The 19,903-nt window shown below is 44.4% G+C and overlaps 1 protein-coding gene across 6 annotated transcripts in view; it reads right to left on the reverse strand.

The window, feature by feature from the left end:
• Positions 1-1,693: 1,693 nt before the first annotated feature.
• Positions 1,694-19,903, reverse strand: part of COL4A4 (collagen type IV alpha 4 chain) — a 156,814-nt gene continuing 138,604 nt past the window's right edge. For 4 of the 6 annotated variants that reach the window (XM_054479330.2, XM_054479329.2, XM_054479333.2 and 1 more), the window contains 4 exons: positions 12,758-12,874; positions 10,890-11,078; positions 8,630-8,916; positions 3,310-8,200 (listed from right to left, as the gene is read on the reverse strand). In XM_054479330.2, the coding sequence (XP_054335305.1) occupies positions 7,937-8,200; positions 8,630-8,916; positions 10,890-11,078; positions 12,758-12,874 (857 nt within the window). In that variant the 3' untranslated portion in view covers positions 3,310-7,936. Of the gene's footprint in view, positions 3,245-3,309; positions 8,201-8,629; positions 8,917-10,889; positions 11,079-12,757; positions 12,875-18,483; positions 18,584-19,903 lie in introns of those variants that run through there. The other 2 variants (XM_054479332.2, XM_054479335.2) reach the window with 2 other exon arrangements.

Consider the following 19,903-nt stretch of genomic DNA (forward strand, 5'->3'; position numbering starts at 1 on the left):
GGTATACAAAGCTCAAGATTCCCACAGCAAGAAGTGTCACTAAGGAGTCCCTGTGAATAGTACCGAATCTGGCCATGTGCTTTTTACAGGTCTGCATTGGATGTGTTTGTGCTAACATTTTTTCCTTCTGTGGTGTTTAGGGGCAGAGAGAGAATGATCTTGACATCTCGATCAGATGACAGATGAATTGGCAGATTTAGATATATGATTTATACTTTAGAAAAACTAAAATATTGCTAATAGAAATCATTAAATTTGGTCATAATACGTATTTCTGCTTGGGAAGAGAGTAGTGTCATAAAATCAATGGCATCATGTGGCTTAAAGAGACTCTTGGAATCTGGGACACACACAAGCAAAACCCTAGAAACAACACTTCTGCTATGTGGCTCTCTGGATGCGAAACTGGATCCCTTCTCTAAGTAAGTATTTTGAAAAACACTGCTCAGCCACCTCCAGTGAGGGTTTCTGCCAGGAAGTTGTGAAATTACTGTTTCTTTCTCTCACTCTATTTCCCCCTTAGATAACTTGTTTAGTGCCTGGATGAAAATTCTAAAAAGAAAAATCAAACGAAAGTTTGTAACTTTAGAGATTCATGATATTTATTTGAGATTCTTGCAAGTTATTGCCTGCCTCTGACCTTGAGATGCTGTCTCTTTACAAGATCCTCTCCCTCAACAATTTAAATCTATCTTGCATATCCTTAGTAGCAGATAATTATTAATGCAATTGAACAAGGTCTTCAGACTCGTTATAGAGGAGCACCAAGGCCAACCTCTCTGCTCTTCAGGGTGTGCACCCAGGGCCCACAGCACCTGGGAGCTTCTACAAATTCAGACTCCTGCTCCCCAGACCAAATGATCAGAATCTACATTTTAACAGGTCCCCTGTGGTTTATAGGCACCAAAGTACTTCTCAAATTTCAGTGCGCACAAGTGCATTTTACACCACTTATTGCACGTAAAGTGGACTGACTGCTTGGGGACCAGAAGAACATTTTACTCCTCATTATACAATTTTCCCTACTTTTATCAAACATAAAAATGATTACAGGTTGAGAATTTCATCTGTGGCTGATAAAATTATAACCACTAAGTATATAATCACTGAGGATGCAAGCTACCCCCTAGAGATAATGTATGAAGGAATTGCCTTGCTGGCAAATGGGAGAACAAAAATGACTAAGTTGGCTGGTGCTGCAGTGACTGAGCATCAAGTAAGGGCCTTCAGATCCTCCTTTCTCCAGCTCAGAGCAGTTGCCCTAAATGACTGACCTTGGGTTTCTAGGGGCTCCAGAGGTGATATGGTTTGGCTGTGTCCCCACCCAAATCTCATCTTGAATTCCCACGTGTCACGGGAGGGACTCGGTGGGAGGTCATGGAATCTTGGGGGCAGGTCTTTCCTGGCTGTTCTTGTGATAGTGAATACGTCTCACGAGATCTGATGGTTTTGAAAAGGGGAGCTTCCCTGCACAAGCTCTCTTCTCTTGTCAGCCACCATGTGAGACGTGCCTTTCACCTTCGCCATGATTGTGAGGCCTCCCCAGGCACATAGAATTGTAAGTCCAATAAACCTCTTTCTTTTGTAAATTGCCCAGTCTCAGGTATGAAAATTTATCAGCAGCATGAAAATGGACTAATACAGGAGACATGGCTGGTTTTCATTTCTTCTCTTTTTTTTCGTTTTCTTTTTTTTTTTTTTTTTTTTTTTTTTGAGACAGAGTCTCACTCTGTTGCCCAGGCTGTAGTGCATTGGTGCGATCTTGGCTCACTGCAAACTCCACCTCCTGGGTTCATGCCATTCTCCTGCCTCAGCCTCCCAAGTAGCTGGGACTACAGGTGCCTGCCACCTCGCCTGGCTAATTTTTTGTATTTTTAGTAGAGACAGGGTTTCACCATGTTAGCCAGGATGGTCTCCATCTCCTGACCTCATGATCTGCCCACCTCGGACATGGCTGATTTTCAGTTGACCCTGAGATATAGGCCTGTGGGATCCCCCAAAATAGCTCTGTCCTCATGGGTTCCTCACCCCCTTCTTCCAGAACAGCTTGAGACAGTCTCCAAGCTGAGCTGGATGGGCTACCTTAGAACCCGTAAAACAAGGGGCTTTGCAGTGACAGAAGCAATCCAGGACACCTCTATGTGAGACCCTCTATTTTCTAACCAATTCACAAATGGGGAAAGCCGCTGGGAGGTAATGGAGTAACGGATAAAAGTATTATCTGTAGAACAGACAGACGAGGGTTTGGATTCTACTAGATGGTGACTGTATGACCTTAAAAAAGTTACTTATTCTCTCTAAAGCTCAGTTTTTGTCTGCAAAATAGGACCGCTGTAGGGTTGAGAGGAAGCATATGTAGCAGAGCCAATACTGCTGCTGTCACATAGTAGATGGTCAGGGAATGTTTGTTACTTGAGTACCCTTATTTCTCTATCAGGTAAAAGGCTGGCCCAAATACCAATGAAGTTCCTTTCTACTTAAAAGTAAGTAAGTCCAAGGCTGGGTGCAGTGGCTCGTGCCTGTAATCCCAATGCTTTGGAAGGCTGAGGCAGGAGGATGATTTGAAGCCAAGAGTTTAAGACTAGCCTGGGCAACAGAGCAGGACCCTGCTTCTATAAAAATTAAAAATTAACCAGGCACAGTAGCACATGCTTGTAGCCCACCTACTGGGGAGGGTGAGGCAGGAGGATCACGTGAGCCTGCGAGGTCAAGGCTCCAGTGAGCCATGATTGTACCACTGCACTCCAGCCTGGGCAACAGAGCAAGACCCTGTCTCAAAAAAAAAAAAAAAAAGTCCACAAGGCAGTTATTGAATAGCTGCACTCCACCTATCCCCATGTTTGGCTATAAAGAGAAATGTAATCAATACCTAATTCCTGACTTCAAGTCACCGTGGTTAAAAGTAACAATATCTTTGGTTTCATAAATCTCTTCGTAGTTGACTTTCACACCTTGAATCCTCCCAACAATGCTGTGAAGCAGGTGGTCTTTTATTCTCACTCAACTAATGAGACAGCTGAGGCCAAGAGGGTGTAAGCCCCATGCCCACTGACCACTGCCCAAGCAGCTCCCCCGGGGTTGATACAGACCTTCCCCCTGAGGCGTGCTTTCATCTCTCTTCTGTGCCCCATCACTGTGCATAGAACAGTGTTTCCAAGAGCCTCCGAATCCCATCCTTTCCAGCCTACACTCTTCCCTTCTGCAGTTCACACTTCCACAAGTATGAGCCACATTACAGTGTAAGCTAGAAAAAAAAAATGTAAACCCGCATTAGCTTGAAAGAAAATAAATGCACCAGATAAAACACAGTTGTTTTTGGAAGTCATCACAGAATTTTATATATAATGAACCATATTATAAATCATAATACAACAAAGATTTAAGTGCCAATGGCAGACCAGGCATCTTGCAAAAGTTACATGCTGATAGTCTTTAACTTTACAACCAGAGGTTAGAGAAACAGATGCAATTTATTAGACACATTTCACATTTTTCCCATGAATCATTAAATATTTAAGCACCATAAAATTCAAGCATTTCACATGGATGTGGCAGCCAGCCTTGGTGGTTTAAAATGCATTATGCAGAGTTTCTAGCAGATAATAACAGTGACAATTGCAGAGTACTGATTTTTAATGTCAATTGTTTGTTCCCTGCAGAACTTACTGATAATGTCCCTGCGGGAAATTGTGATATTTTCTGTGCTACAGTAACTTTGAGGATTGAAATGAAACAGCATTCCCAATGACATTAAGAATTGGCCACATATAAATAATTCTAATCAGTAATTTATATACCCTGTGAGAATCATAATTCTGTGTAAAAAAAAAAAAAACCAAGAAATATTTTTCATATTAGTTTATTTTAAATACAAAATGTGACCATAGTAAGTGTATAATGATGGGTATGCTAGACAGGTAATCTAACTTAATTTTCAATGCAAGAGTAGCTGTTGTGTCCCACCGTATTAATGAGGGAAATGAAGCTAAGAAAGTTGGCAAAACTCACCCAGGATAACAAGCTGAAAAATGACTAAGCCAGATTTCAAACCTGGGTTCGACCAACTCTCAAGTCCTCTTCTTTCCGCTATTCTTGCAGCCATACCAAGTAAAAGTAACAATTATCAGATTATTCCAGTGAGCTGATAGAAACACAGATCTAATATAATTTCCTGGAACACACTGAATGGTTTGCTTTACTATAATCTACACGAGGTTCAAAATAAGATGATAAAGCCCAATTGTAGTGCACCATTCCATTGACTATTTTTCGGAGCACCAATAACATGTATACAAACGTTTAGCAAAGATTTTATGCTAGGAAGCTCTTAAATCCTGAGGGAATACAGATTACAGCATAAGGTAAGTCATGTCACATTTTATTGAAGGGTCTTCTCAGTCGGATCTCTCAAATCTCATTTCTGAAATTTCTGTTTATAGAAAAAACAAAAATCTATTTTTGGAGGGGTGTGATTTGAAAGCTTATCAATTGGCTTTCTGGCAATAATTATAACGAGAATGTGGGTATACAGATATGTTGAATATTAAAATATTCTGAAGTAGGAAATGGTTTATACTTGTAACCATCTTGCTGATGAAGACCTTATATGCAGAGCTGAACACCTAATGCCTAATGATGTTTATGGAATTTTCATTGAAAAAAAAGAATTGGCAGTAATGCGTTCAACTCTGTGCTAGGCATTAGGCATACAAAAACGAGTCAAGCATGGTCCCTGCCCTCAAGGGGCTTGCATTTTGGCAATGGAATGAAGGAAGTGCACTGAGACGTTAAAGAAGCAATGGGGAATGGAGAAAATGAGGACAGCCCCATGCACTGCACAAGAGCAGCAGAAGGGAGCCTAAGTTCCCCCCAGTGAATTCACCTCCCACACAGGGTAAACTGACCCCAGGGAGGACATCACTGGTGAAGCAGGAGCAAAGTCGAAGAGGTGCTGGGAGTGTCTGCAGAGCTGCACACAGTTCATCGTTGACAGGAAATACTCCTAGAGGGAACCCTCGAACAGTCCCCACTGGACCTTTCACCTCATAGGAAGTCATTTGGACTTCATGGGCAGCAGAGTCATAGAAGGATTCTAATCCAGAGGGTGACAAAATCAAGTTTGGGTGGATCTTAGATGGCAACTGGGATTTGAAACTAAGGCACCAGCTGGGAGATGTCTACTGCAAGGGTGGAGGTGGAAGACAAAGGCTGTGTGAGACGGGCACAGGGCTAAAGAGGAGGTAGCCATCCAAAGCAGCGATGACTCAGCCTTCAATGTTGGGAGTGTGAGAGCAGAACGAAAGGGCCACTCATAGCATGGAAACCTGCCTGGATGAATGGGCTCCACTCACTGAGAATCAGAACCCAGAAGTAAGCATCCCAGATTTCTAGCACGGGCACAGAACGGTTCCCATTAGGGCAATCTAGGCACGTTCCAGTCTACAAGGTTGGTGGGGAGACAGAGAGAGGAGGGTTTGATAAGGATCATCTCCAATAATGGGTTAGGAGAACAACTTAAAAGCTTTGTTCATCACCTCCACAGAGAAAGGGTAATTGAAGGCACATTGATATATAACCAGGTGAAGAAAATAATGGTTTAAGATAACAGGGTCTTCTATTCCAAGAAGTTATTTTTCCTATTTTTCTGCCCTTTTGATCCTTTAAAATACTTTTGTAAAATTAGAGGGCAGTGTTAATGCTGCATTTAGAGACAGCTCTTGTAATACTAACATTTTGAACAGTCTGATACCTTCCCAAGCTCACTGTGGAGTAAACTGTCTACATAATTTAGCCTGTGTTTGTGTGGGTTTTTTTTTTCACTTATTTATTAACTTATGAAGATAATATTCTAATACCAACATTAAAGTGTTTAAAATAATTAGCAAGCAAGATACGTTTCTGATGTTCCATTTGTCACCCTTACCTCTTCCCAGAAAATGTTCTCAGGCCAAGTTCAAGATGAACAAGTTGAACTTTTAGGAGGGTTGACTTTTGGTAATAGATAAAGCTTTTTTGGAAGGAGAAAGGTAATCACAAATAAGATTGAAATTGGCTTAAGTTTTAGGTGCACAAAAATATTCAACATGCCAGAGCATGGTTTAAAAAATATCAAATGGGTCAAATGAACTAGGAAATATTCTGCTACATCAAGAAAATATTTCATCTTAAAATACACATTTTTCTTTTTACCAGAAAATACTCCTCTTAAAATAAATTGCCACCCTGGGGGCAGCCCACAGCAAAACTCATTTGAAATGTGTTCTGCATATAAGAGCTCGTTACAAATCAAAGTTTGGCAAGGAAAACATTTCTTATAAACAAAATTTTAATTGAGTTTTTCTTCTCAATTATTTTTAAGTGCATGGAAACTAAGCACTAAAATGAGTGTCACGCTCATGAGAAATTTCTTTAGTTTTCTCTAAAATGCCTTTTTCTTTTAGATGAGGAAGGTGAGTTTCCTAAAAATTTTTTCCAACAAATCTTTTAAATTTAGGATTAGATCACCAAATTCCTAGCAAAATAGAAAAAGGGATCTTCTTTTGCTTTACAGAAAAAATACTCATTATAAATGGACACATATTCTAAACTTTTATAGAAAATACTAATGCCAAATGTCAAACTGTTGCCTTGGTACAAGACTGATATAAAATATAAGAATGTCTTTAAAACTGGCAAAATGGGATGATCCTGTAACAGCCAACCACGGGAGCATAAAATTCGAATTATAAATTGTCTTTGTTTCGTTTAAAGATAGTGCCATGTCCTCCTGATGGGGTAACCCTGACTTAAATGAATCTTCTTACCTAAGTTTAATTAAGTCGGCCCTTAATTTTCTCCCAAGTGCATAATGATAGCTCTGTCACGTCCCCGTGTGAGCTGCCATTATGTGTGTGGAGCAAAGTGTCAGTTGTGAGTGCAAGAAGCTGTGCAGGCTCTCCTGGGGAGGGGAGTGAGATGCTTTGTATGAAGCGCGTGCCTGCCTGAGTGAGCCCCATGTAGCGCCAGTCCCGTTAGCACGCACGCACCGGTGACACGCCGGACCCCCGACTGGGGAAAAGCAGTCTGTCTGGAAGTTCACTGCAACGGGGAGTCAATTTTTGTGAATAACTACCTTAATATTCACTAATAGCTTTTAGGCTCCTAATCTCTTATTGAATTTTTTTTTTCCATAATTGCTACTTTTCAAAAGGGTTGCCAAAGTAGGCATTTCTATTCTGTGAAAAATGCAGAAGAGAACATAATGTTTTATATTCATCTGTGATGTGTTTATGCTAATGTCGCATCTCTGGAATACAGCGACTGTGGGCCTTCCTGCCATCATGATTCATTCTCCTTTGAAATGAACTGTTAACACTGGCAGTGTGAATTTTTTTTTTCTTCTTTAAAAAAAAATCTCTTTGGGTCATGGTTTTAGCATTATTTAAAGTATATGGAAAAATAGATTACAGAGGAAATCATTTTGAAATGTTGAAAATCTCTGCTTTCTAGTTTCATTCATTGACCTGTTTATTTTTTCCTGTAAAATCCATCCAGAAGCCCACTGTATTATAGAGTAATTGACTTCAATTGTTTGAGATACTGTTAACCCATGAATGAAGTTTTCAGTAATGTAATTTGTAATCTGGCCTTTATCATCTACTTGCCTTTCTGAGAATTAGCATATTTTTAAATAAAGCCAGTTCTTCCATCATCCTCAGTAAAATAAGAGTACCTAGGTTCCATCTAGATTGGGAGGTCCAAACAAATCCATCCGTGCAGCATTTGCTTAATGTGTAAGGAACCAGAGGACTCTGGGAATAACCACGACAAAACAGAAGGAACCACTGAAAAGGAGTCCAAAATGAGCACCATGACGTACGTCTCCTTAGCACAGTCTAGGAAGTCTTAGACCCCTAGGAAGTTTCTCATGGCCACGTGTTAGTGAATTTCGCACTCTCTAGCTATACTTCACACAGACCTGGCACCGGCTGATTTTCTGGCGTTGGGCCTGGCTTTCTTTTAAGGTGTCTGGTGCTGGAGCAGAGGAAAACTGCAAGTCTGCTTTCACTGTTGTGAGCCAGAAGCTATACTTATTTGCAAAAAAGTGGCAAGTTCCCTGCCGGCCTTGGCATTCAAGCAATGGTGCTGCTCTGAAATCTTCCAGGCAGCTGCCAGGTGACATGAGGGCCTGCCCTCCTCCTTGGTCCCCAGCTCCTGTGTGCTACCCAGAAAACAAGAGAGAATTAGGGCTCAGACACACACAGACAACCCCAGACCCAATCAGGGACACGCCCAGGTTTGGGTCTGATCTTAACATTTTTCCTTAGATTATTCCATAAAGAACAAAATACAAGCGCTGAAAAGGAGTAGTAGTCAGCATGGTGAGTATGCACACAAATTGGCTCCAGTTTCACCGATGGCTGAAGCAAATTCATCTTCTAAATTCTACCAGTGTGATCAAAATCAATCACAAGTGTTTTTAAAAGATAATGGCCCTGCAACCCAACAGGCTATGGTTTGCTACAGCCCCCGTGACCTTATGTCCTAAGTGCAGAGTGCTCAGAATTACTGTCCAATCCAGAGAGAAATGGCAGGAGAAGGTGTTAGGAAATGGTGAATAAGCCAGGGTTTTCAAGGGCACGGGACTCACCATCAGGAATGAATACCCGATCCAGAGGCTCCTCCAGGTCTGCGGACATGGGGGGATGGACTGGTCCTGGCTGTGCACCGCCACCGCCTGGGCCGGGGACTCGCATACCACACAGCGGCTGACATAGGGGCGGATCGCCTCTTCAGAGAGTGGCATCATGGGGAGGGGCGCAGCACTGGCCAGCCAGTAGGATCTGTCGTTTCTCTGGGCATAGTGGCACACCTGGTGGATGTTGCAGTAGGCAAAGGGCAGTGTGCTAAACACGGGAAGGCAAGAACCTGCCAGACCTTGGGAGGGAAGAAGAGACAGCTGGTGTCCAAGTACCCCATGTAGGTGTTCCCAGACCCTTCCTTCCTCCATCTGGCCTTTGCAGATATGTGTTCTGGAATCTGGAGGCCCTCACCAAAGCCTACTTCTGTGATGGGGAAGCCATTTCTGACATCTCCCTGGTCCTGCGGGCCAGCCCTCATCCTTTCATCCCTTACTCATGAGCCAAGCAGGGGGCCAGGGGCTGGAGGTGGGCGCTGAGCACATCTCTGTGTTCTGGAAGCTCATGGCCTAGCGGGGAACTGGAGGAGCAAACAAGCAATGAAACTACAGCACAACAAGCCCTAAGAATGAGAAGTGTGGGGTTCCAGGACCTCAAGGAAGGATAACTGGAATATGTGATTTTAAGTTAGGACTTGAAATATGAAGAGGATTTAGCCAGGCTTGGAGATGGTGGTAGCGACTACTCAAAAGAGAGATATAGCGTCAGAGGGGGTTGGAGATAAGGGATCGTGGAGCTCAGAGAACTCAGACATGTTCAGTGCAGGGACTGTGAGGAGAGGGTGTCTGTATTGTCTGTCTCAGGGGTGTCCAGTGATAAATCAGACCATTGGATGTGGCCTTTGTCAATCTCGTTAAGGAGTTTGGACTTTATCCCAAGAGTTCTGCAGAGTTTTAAGATGTGTGCTCTGGTTAGACCAAGGGGGCAGAAGCAAGACTGATGGTACAAAGACCAGGCAGGAAAGAAATTGATGACAGAGGGAGAGGAGGAGAGAAGGAAACAGATTCCGGATATTAAACATCACTTCCTCCTTTCTCCTGTGCTCAAAGAAACTAGCCCCTTGTGATGGGAAAGGCCATAGCCAAACCCAAGGGAGAAATGCAGGGGATGTACAAGTAGTTGCCAACCCAGACTTGTACTCTTTGACTACCCTTTTTAACAGCTGGGGTCACTGCCTAGTGAGAGCAATGGCAAGCACCTCACCGTCAACTGTCCCCTCCTGCACCTTCCATTCTAACTATGATTTTCTTGGAAAGACAGTGTTTCCCAGCAGCCAGGTCCTTAAGCCTTTGACTTGAAATCAGTCCCTGCAGCTTGCAAATCTACTATTGAAAATTGACGGGCTGGGCACGGTGGCTCACACCTGTAATCCCAGCACTATGGGAGGCCAAGGCGGCCAGATCACCTGAGGTCAGGTATTCGAGACCAACCTGGCCGCAAGACCCCAGCTCTACTAAAAATACAAAAATTAGCCAGGCATGGTGGCACAAGTCTGTAGTCTCAGCTACTCAGGAGGCTGGGCCAGGAGAATCGCTTGAACCCTGGAGGTGGAGGTTGCAGTGAGCCAAGGTTGTGCCACTGCACTCCAGCCTGGGCAACAGAGCAAGACTCCATCTCAAAAAAAAGAGGAAAAGAGAAGAGAAGAGAGAAGAGAGAAAGACAGAAGAGGAGGGGAGGGGAAGGGAGGGGAGGGGAAGGGAGGGGAGCAGAGAAGTGACAAGGAGCACCAAAAGATGACCCTTAAAATAAAGTTCTGTAATTTAAATTGGAGTAGGGTAGGGAGTTGATGCTGGCAAGTGTCGTAACATAACCATCAGGGTGCTGTGGCTGCACCATTTTACATATAAGTACAGGAACTGACCACATTCTGGTTAATTTACATTTGGAAGCAAAAAGTACATTTGATAACAGAGTTACATTTAACTTACTGAGGAAGAATCATTTTTATAAAACTAATATTATTAGCCAGATAATAATAATATACTTATTATAGCCAGATAATAATTATAGCCAGAATGAGCTTCTTTGACACTTCATAGGATCATAAGTTTAAAAAGGATTAGCTGAGAATGACCATGCTAGTGTTTTTTTTTAAAAAGTAAGAATAATCCCATATAAGGTTAGTGATCATTTAAGGTGTTGATGAATCAGTAAAATTAACCCCAAATTTTACTCTTCAGGCAATGGAGATGGGCGATCCTGTATCCATACCAAGGTCTTGATTGTGAGCTTTCTCTTGCCCTTCCAGGTATAACAGACTATACCCAGTCCAGAGCCTGGGCATGCCCAGGGGGCAGGTGGGCTCCTGGTCCGTCTGACTGTGGAGAACCAGGAGGAAGCCACCGAGGTATCCAGGGCCAAACCCTTTGGGCCCAGGATCCCCAGTGGGACCAGGAGGCCCTGGAGGAACAAAGGAAAAAAATTGAAGGCAGGTTAGGGGGTTCGGTTTAACAAATACATTAAGCACCTCTATTCTGGCACTGTGCTCAGCACTCAGGGAGCAGAGGGGAGCATGACTCAGCCCCTCCTCACCTTCTGGAATGTACACAGCTACACAGCTGCAGTTCACGCAACAACTCATTCAGCAAGTATTTGTTCCAAGCAACTCCTAGGTGCCTGGGCTACATTAGCATAAAGGCAGAAAACAGAGGAAAATCCCTGCCCCCATAGAGCTTGCATTACACTTGAGGAAGAGAAATAAGAAACAACAAGCATAACAAAAAGGTAAGTTATGAAATACACTAGGAAAAAAAGAATGAGAACAGTGTAATGACACACTCCAAGTGTGGACTCCCCAGACTGAACTGCTTAGCAAGTGCTCCCCAAAGTCGGTCTTTCTTACACCTCCCAGACCTCTTCCCTGGTTCCAGCATATTGTCAGTTCCATTCTGACAAAGCCAAAGGCTTGGGATCCACATCTACAAGTTTCGCTCTCTTCTTTGAGAAGAGAGGGAAATGGAAGGAAGGCCTCGTTCTAGCATTCTTGTTGGCAGATGGGAAATCAACAGTTCTAGAGAACGTGAGCAGGGTCTGTATCCTTCAGCACCTCTAAGGGGCTGAACTGTTGCAGAAGGCCAGGAGCTGTTTCTAATTGCCAAGAGCAAAAGGTGAAGTTAGACATTGAAACCAAAAGGTATTTTGTTTTTGTGTTCTACCGTTGGTTCTGCAAGACTGGCAGGCTCTCCCCATCTACACTGTCAACCAGAGATGTCAAAGTGGTAGCCTGTGGACTGAATCAGGCCTGCTCGTGTTTTGACCTGTAAGGATTTTACAAGTTGATATTTTGAACTTGAAAAGAGTATAGAGTGTAGGCCCACATTTCTGTAGACTATAATTGGCTGGAGCTGAGCTGCAGCTTTTAGCCAAAGCTCCATTTTGCTACAGACCCCACCCAGCCCTCTTCATTCATTTCTACTCACTACTAGCCTGGTACAGGAGTTTGCATCCCTGGCCAGGTACTCTCTGGAGATAGGATTGTGTCTCGGGCTCTTTGGATCCATGCACCTAATGAGCTACCTGGTGCATTGTTTCACACTTCTATTCTGAAGAGTCCTATGTCCCCTTTCCCAACACCACTTCCCATTTTTTTTCTTTTAAGAAAGACCCCTGTTTTCTACATCAGTGTACTAATGGCTATATGATAAGATGAAGTGAACTCAGGAAACCAGGCGATTTGGCCACTTGTAGAGGGTGAGAACACACACATCGTCCCTGAGGCCTTCATCACAGCCTCTTAAGGGTGATCCCACAGCCACCAGGCTGACCGTCCCTTCATGACCTTGAAAAGTGAACCGCAGAAATCGGCAAGAGTTTGATGATGATGTATAGCAGTTTGGGAAAATACTGAATAGGATGCAGGGCCTTGTCTAGGTTTTATGATGGTTTAACATCAGTTAGAACATAAGAGATGCATCCCACTCTGTTCTCATTGCTTCTGTCTCTGATACCTGGTGAGTCGGCATCTAAGGCAAATGATCTGAATAGGATCCAGTTTGGAAAGCCACTTGAGAGATCAGAGATTTTGTATACAACTCTAAGGTTTACAGTGTCAGAGAAAAGAGGAGTGACTGAAACTCTACCTGGTCCTCCAGGGTAGCCGTCTTCTCCTGTGTCACCTTTACGTCCAGGAGGCCCAGGAGACCCAGGGACGCCATCCACACCCCTCCTGCCATCCAGCCCAGGCTCTCCTTTGCACCCTGCACAAAAGTTTATGATGCTGGTGGTGAAAGCAACCATGACACCTGCTAGCATTTACCGTGCTTATACCATGTGCCAGCCATGTGCCAGCCCCAGGCTCCCTTCCCACTTTGACTGCATGCATCAGCTCATTTAGTCTTTGCGATGACATGAAGTTGGGATTTTACTATCTCCACTTGCAGTTGGGGTAACTGGGGCCCCGAGAGGTCAAATAATTTGCTTAATTAAAGTCAGTGATCCCATAAAGGGCTAGGCCAGGATTTGAAGCCAGACCAGGGAGGTACTGAGAGACAGGTTTTCACATTTTCTTCATAGTCTTCATATATTTGACTTCAAAAAAAAAAAAAAAAAACTACTGAACATGTATGGCATTTATAATAAATATTTTCCTTAATAATGATTGTTTAAAAGCCTAGATGGAGAAATGAATGAAACTTAATCGGTTTCATTTGGGGTCACGTTAAATCCGGAGCATGACAGGTGCAGCAGTTTTTTAAAATAGCTTTTTACTGAGTGTTTACAATGTGCTAGGTACCATGCTAATCCCTTTATGTGGATTGTCCAGTTCAGTCTTCCCAGCAGCCATATGACTAGGTACTAGTACATGCCAGTTGTACCAGTGAAGAGAGTGGTGCTCATAAAGGTCACAGAGCAGTCACATGTGGAGAGGAAACTTAGGCCCAAGGGAGCCAAGCGCAGAGGCCATCAACCACCAGACTCTGCCCCTAACAAGCTGCAGAGCTCTGGATATAACCTGGGGGACTTGGCAGCAATTGCGTTAATCCTTAAGGGGTTCTTTAAGTATGCAGTTACTTTTTTGTCAAGGCCTCAAATCATTAGCCACCATCTCCCTTCGGTCAGGGGAGCAGGCACAATCATTGTCTTTGAGGAAGTTTATTGCTATTATACCTAATTTCCTGAATTACTAGTCTTCTCCAGGCTTCCAGTCTCTACTTATTATTCTATTCTCATTCTCTCTCTCTCTCTCTCTCTCTCTCTCTCTCTCCTCCTCTCTCTCTCTCTCCCTCTCTCTCTCTCTCTCTCTCTCTCCCACAGAGTAGCCTGGTATGGGCTGATTTGTCTACCCCCAAATTTCATATGTTGAAGTCCTAGTTCCCATATCTCAGAATGTGACTGTATTTGGAGATAAGACCTTTAAGGAGGTAATTCTGTTAAAATGAGGCTCTTAGGCTGGGCCCTAATCCAGGCTGACTGGTCTCCTTATGCAAGGAGAAAATTTGGACACAGAAAGGGACCCCAGGGATGCATGTCCCTGGAATGGCACAGAGGAGAGGCCACGTGAGGACACAGGAAGATGGTGGCATCCGCAAGCCACGGAGGGAGGCCTTGGGAGACACCAGCCCTGTCGTGGCTCCTTGATCTTGGACTTCTGCATCCAGAACTGTGAAAAAAATGTCTGTTGTTTAAGCCATGGTGTCGGTGATACTTTGTTGTGGCGGCCCGAGCAGACCAACACATAGCCTAAAATCAAACATTAAGTCAAAGGGGCTTGCTTAAGTGGCTTTCACTGTTGCGTCTTGCCTTCGCCTTCCAGTGACTGTGGGATGATGACAAAGCTGAGGATGCCAGTCAACTGAGGAATTCATGGAGCCTCCCTCCCCCACCCTACTGAGGGACCAGCCTTGCCTGATAACCATTAAATGAGTGTGTTAACACAGACGCTGACCGAAACCCTCTACCCTTAAAGCAGCAACCCTGTCATGAGAAGGATGCATGGAGGTTTAAGGAGGTTTGACTTGGTGTTGCAAGTTTGCAGGAATCGAAGATTTCCCACACAGGCTCCTCCCTGCCCCTCTGTGGCTCCAGGTGAGGCCCCGACTGTGCGTCCACACGTAGTAGAGTAACTAACTTGCCTAGAGCAACCCTGGACTCTAATCTTCCTCCTTCAACCCACCTGAGCAACATCAATAGGAAACACAGGGCTAAGCAGCGCAATGACACAGTCACTACTGCTCCTGAGAACAGAACCTCAGTGACATTCTGGAACACTGGCTCACACTTTGGTAGAAATCAGCATCTGCCTTGGTAGGTCAGGGTGAGGCCTAAGAATCTGCATTTCTAGAAGTCCCCAGGTGATGCTGATGCTGCCAGTCCCAGGAACCACACGTTGAGAACCAGTGCTCTATTTGATTTAACTTTAAAACTCTTTCCGGTGATGACCTTGGAGGCATATTTTGAAAATCCTACATTTCTGCCTATTCTTGAAACCAGAAATTCTACTCAGGGAATTTAGTTTAAAGAAACAACAACAATAATAGCAAACACAAGTACTGTTTATTCTGTGTCAGGCCGTGTTCTAAGTGCTTTTTATGTTAGTGAATCCACATAACCCTCACAATCAGCCCTTCTTACAGATCAGGAAACTGAGTCATGGGTTATGTGGTAGAGCCAGAGTTATGAACACATGTCATCTATTTCCAGAATCTCTGCTCTTTCATTTCTTTTGTGTTTTGTTTGTTTTTCCAGATGGAGTCTCGCTGTATTGCCCTGGCTGGAGTGGAGTGGCACAATCTCGGCTCACTGCAGCCTCCACCTCCCAGTTCAAGTGATTCTCCTGCCTCCCGCAAAGGCTAAAGTTACTGCCTCCCAAGTAGCTGGGACTACAGGCACGGGCTACCACACCTGGGTTTTTTTTTTTTTTTTTTCTTCTGAGATGGAGTCTTGCTCTGTTGGCCATGCTGGAGTGCAGTGGCATGACCTCAGCTCACTGCAACCTCCGCCTCTTGGGTTCAAGCGATTCTCCTGCCTCAGCCTCCCAAGTAGCTGGGACTACAGGTGTGCACCACCCAAGCCCAGCTAATTTTTTTGTATTTTTAGTAGAAATAGGGTTTCACCATGTTGGCCAGGCTGGTCTCAAACTGCTGACCTCAGGTTATCTGCCCACCTCAGCCTCCCATAGTGCTGGGATTACAGGCGTGAGCCACCACACCCAGCCCTTATTTCCAGAACCTCTGTTCTTATCCATTACACTATTTCTTCATGATAATCAGGGATGCATATAAGTAAGATATCATTACCAGTTGCTTATCATAATGAGAAAGTAGAAACTCCTTAAATCAGAGTAGTTACTGGACCAGCAGCGCAGCGGCAGCACCTGGGAACGTGTTAGAAATAAAGACTCTCAGAGCCCTCTCCTTACCTAACAAATCAAGTCTGGGGTGGGCCTCAGCGAGCTGTGTTTTAACAAGCTCTTCAGGGATTCTGATGGTTCATGAAGCTCGAGAACCAAAGCCTTAAATGTTCCTCGTGACACCCCCTCCCTACCCCCAGGTTCACCTCCCCTGTTAGAAATTCCCACATTACCCATTGTTAACACTCAACATGTCCAAACTGACTTGCTCAATGTCTTCATTTTCTGCTAGCCTGTGGCTCCAAAAAGCAGGGCCTTGTTGGATTAACTTATTTCTAGCAGAGCAGCTGGCAGCAAACCAATCAATAATTGGTGAAGGTAGTGGTTAAATAAATTATGGCACAATCAGGTAAGACAACATTCCTCAGCTACTACAGATAATATTGTAGGAAAATATGTAATGACATAGAAGTAAGGTTATGTTAAAAACAGTTTGCCAACGAGTATGCCTAGGATGATCATGCAGAAATAAAACTGGAAAAATATACAGGCAACTGTGTCTTTTAAAAGTGTGTTTAGTTTTAAGTTACCTTTTTTTTTCTTTCGTAAGAAAGTTTTTTTTTCCCCTTCACCAAATGCCTCCCCCATAGGCTAAAGGTACATCTCCCATCTCCTACCACATCCCTCCCTACATAAATGGTCTTCAACATTAGGTGGTTCTGCACCACCCCACCCCGCCCCTCACTCCAGCAGACACTTGGCAATGTCTGGAGGCATTTTTGGTCCTCACATGGAGGAAGAGGTCATTACTGGCATCTAGCAGGATAGGGGTGAGAGATGCTGCTTAACATCCTAGAATCCACCAAACAGCCGTCCAGGATAAAGAATGATCGGGCCCCAAATGTCAGCAGCACTGAGGTTGAGAAACCACTCCACACATCCAAGGCTACATTCAAGAGTCATGTGTTCATTCACCAAATGTTTACCAAACACCCTCCATGACCCAGGCCTGTATATGGATATCACACTGAATAAGAATATCCTGCCCTCAAGCTTCTTACAGTCTCCATAACAGTGGTTGGCAAATTACAGCCTGTGGGCCATTTACTGCCCATTTTAGTAACCCCAGTTACAGTGGAACACATGCATTCATTGATGTGTTATCTACGGCTATGCTGCAGCAACAGGGTTGAGTGGTCGCAGCAAAGATCATCTGGCTCCAAAGCTGAAGCAGGGGATTGAAGTGTTTGGGTAATGAGGTAGATGTCTCACTTCCCTGCCCTCGGTTCCACACGCCCCACTGCTTGTAAAGTCGAGTCCTCATATTGCCTGCCTGAGAGTGTCCCCTTCTTTTTCTTACATCCCTACAACCAGCCAGTCTCTCCCCTCCATGCCCTGTGCTGGTTGAGCTACACTCCGTGTAGACATCCCAGTGTCCGATATGCTCCTGTTATGCTTTTGTGCTCCCAGGATTAGAAACGAATTATTTCAGAGTATCCTGGACTGCATGCTGTACATGGTTACCATTCAGTAGGTGAGAAAGGAAACATCCCCACCTCCCCATCTAGGTGACAGGAGCCCTGCCCTTCCTGGTGACTGGGCAGAAACCTCCTCTCCCTGGGGTGGCACTGCTGGTGGAATCTGGAACTCCACCACCTTCCAAGAGAGTATCAGTTATCTTGGAAGGAACATGGGGCCCCAACAGTGAGCTCAGAGCATTCCTTTCTCTGTCTCATCCAACAAGATGACTCCAACATGCAATATATTCTAGAAAGGGCTGCCTTAGTGCTTATGGGTTAGGAGTTTCTCCCTTCCACTGAACAGGCAGCAGCAGGCATTCCTCCTGATGTATAGACTCACGGTGAGATCACTGTAGATCTGGGAAAAAGAGTCCTCACACCAGATGTTATCACGTGGGCTTTACTCCCTTTAGGGTGAGGTAGAGAAATTGTCAGGCGGAAGACATTTCCTGAGAAACAGGAAGGAAGGCTCTTCTTATTAACCTGAGCTCTATGTTCAGAGCTTTCCACCTTACAGACTTGTTCCCTACTTGGAACTAGTTTTAAGGAATAAAACTAAACATCAAAAAAAACCCTCCAGTGTTAGATGGATGACCTCCTGAGAGGGCAAGTGTTGCCTAGAAGAGAAATACAACCCTAACAGGGTATGGGTACGTCCATTAGGCAGGAACAGTTCAAAACAAAATGGATAACACTTTTGAGTTCACTGTAGGAAGCTTCAGCCTTTGAGGGCCACCCTGGAAGGAAAAGTTGTAGATCAAAGAGATCTGTGTGTAGAAGAGCGTTAGGCCTCCTGTGGTGGACTAATCGACCCACTTCGTGTGGCTGTCATCCACCCATATTGGGCAGGAAAGAGCCAGAAGTTTGTTCATTTTTATGTAAGTTTCAGCTGTAGCACATGGTTACAAAATCAGCTTAGCAATGAAAGAAAAGATTTTTAAATTTTTTTTTTTACCTTTTATTTTAGGTTCAGGGGTACGTGTGAAGTTTGTTACATAGGTAAACTCATGTCATGGAGGTTTGTTGTACTGATGATTATTTCATCACCCAGGAATTAAGCAGAGTACTCAGTAGTTGTCTTTTTTGTCTACTTGAGGCTGGTGGGGGGGAGGAGGAGGTAGAGGAGCAGAAAAGAGAAGATTCTGAAGGGAAAACAGGAAGATACCAACAACATCATTTTAAGTGAACATTGTTCTTTCTAGTGGCAGCCATTTCTTTTCGGCACCCAATCTTGAGGGTGGTATATGTGGTGGTGGTATATAAGCCCAACCTTTCCTTAAGGCTCTGCTCAAATACCAGCTCTTGCTGGGGTCCTAGCTGTCCTGCAGTTCTCCACACTGGAATTAACCTCTCCCGGTACCCTTGACTTGCAACTCTTTTGTTTTGTTTTGTTTTGTTTTAGATGGAGTTTCGCTCTTGTTGCCCAGGCTGGAGTGGTATATATGGCCCCTCACACCCTGCTGAAAAAAATGCCTTCAGGAAATGTTAGAGAATGAGCAACATGGCCTACAGATGGCCCAGGTCAGCCAGGGTTTGGCATTAGGCCCTTAGAATATACCTGTCACTCTTTAGTAACTGGACAGGATGACCAATACAGCCAGTGTGCCCAGCGGGCATAGACAAGGCTGAGGAATACATGGCAGGGAAGAGAGGTCCTTTGTAACAGGAACCCAGAGGCTCCTATCAGAGAAGAGGGGCCCCAGAAGAAAGCAAGGGCTTGGGAGTGGGTGCACAGGACAAAAAGGAGCCCCAGGGAAGCTGGGCCACATGGTGAGAACATAGGAAGAGAAGGCGATGCTTCACCAGAAAGATGGGGCACTTTTTTAAAAACATCATAATCATGTAGGTGTTAGAGAGGTGGCCTTGGAGTGTCCCCACTTCCAGCAGGCAGGGTCAGTGGCTCCAATAAAGAGAGGGCACAGGAACCCAGGGAAGGCCCTCCTATGGCCATGTGCAGCGGATGAGCCCATGAAACCCTAAGTCAGGGGAATTAGACATCACAGGCAAGCACACCTGGGCCACATAAGCACTAGACCATCTTTCAGAAGCTCATAGTCTATGGAGAGAGAATCTTGTTCTTGTTCATGTCAAAGATAACTATCATGTTCCAGTGTAAAGAATTAACCCATTCACATATTTTTCTCTTCCTAGTTACTTTCTTTGGTTATTTTTTTAAAGCCACCACAGTGGGTGACCCCAACCATCCCTCTGGCCTCAATTTTGATGTTGAGGTGGAGCAGTGCATTTCAACCTCGGCTGCCTGCTACAGTCACCTGGGGGGCGTTGAAAAATGTTAACATTCAGGCTCTGCCACCTTCCACATTCTATTGGTCTGAGATGAGGCCCAGGCACCAATATTCTTTCAAGATCCTCCAGGTGATTTTAACCTGCAGCTAGGATTGCCTTGCTAAGAAATG

This window comes from Pongo pygmaeus, chromosome 11 (genome assembly GCF_028885625.2).
Source record: "Pongo pygmaeus isolate AG05252 chromosome 11, NHGRI_mPonPyg2-v2.0_pri, whole genome shotgun sequence".
NCBI classification, from domain to species: domain Eukaryota; kingdom Metazoa; phylum Chordata; class Mammalia; order Primates; family Hominidae; genus Pongo; species Pongo pygmaeus.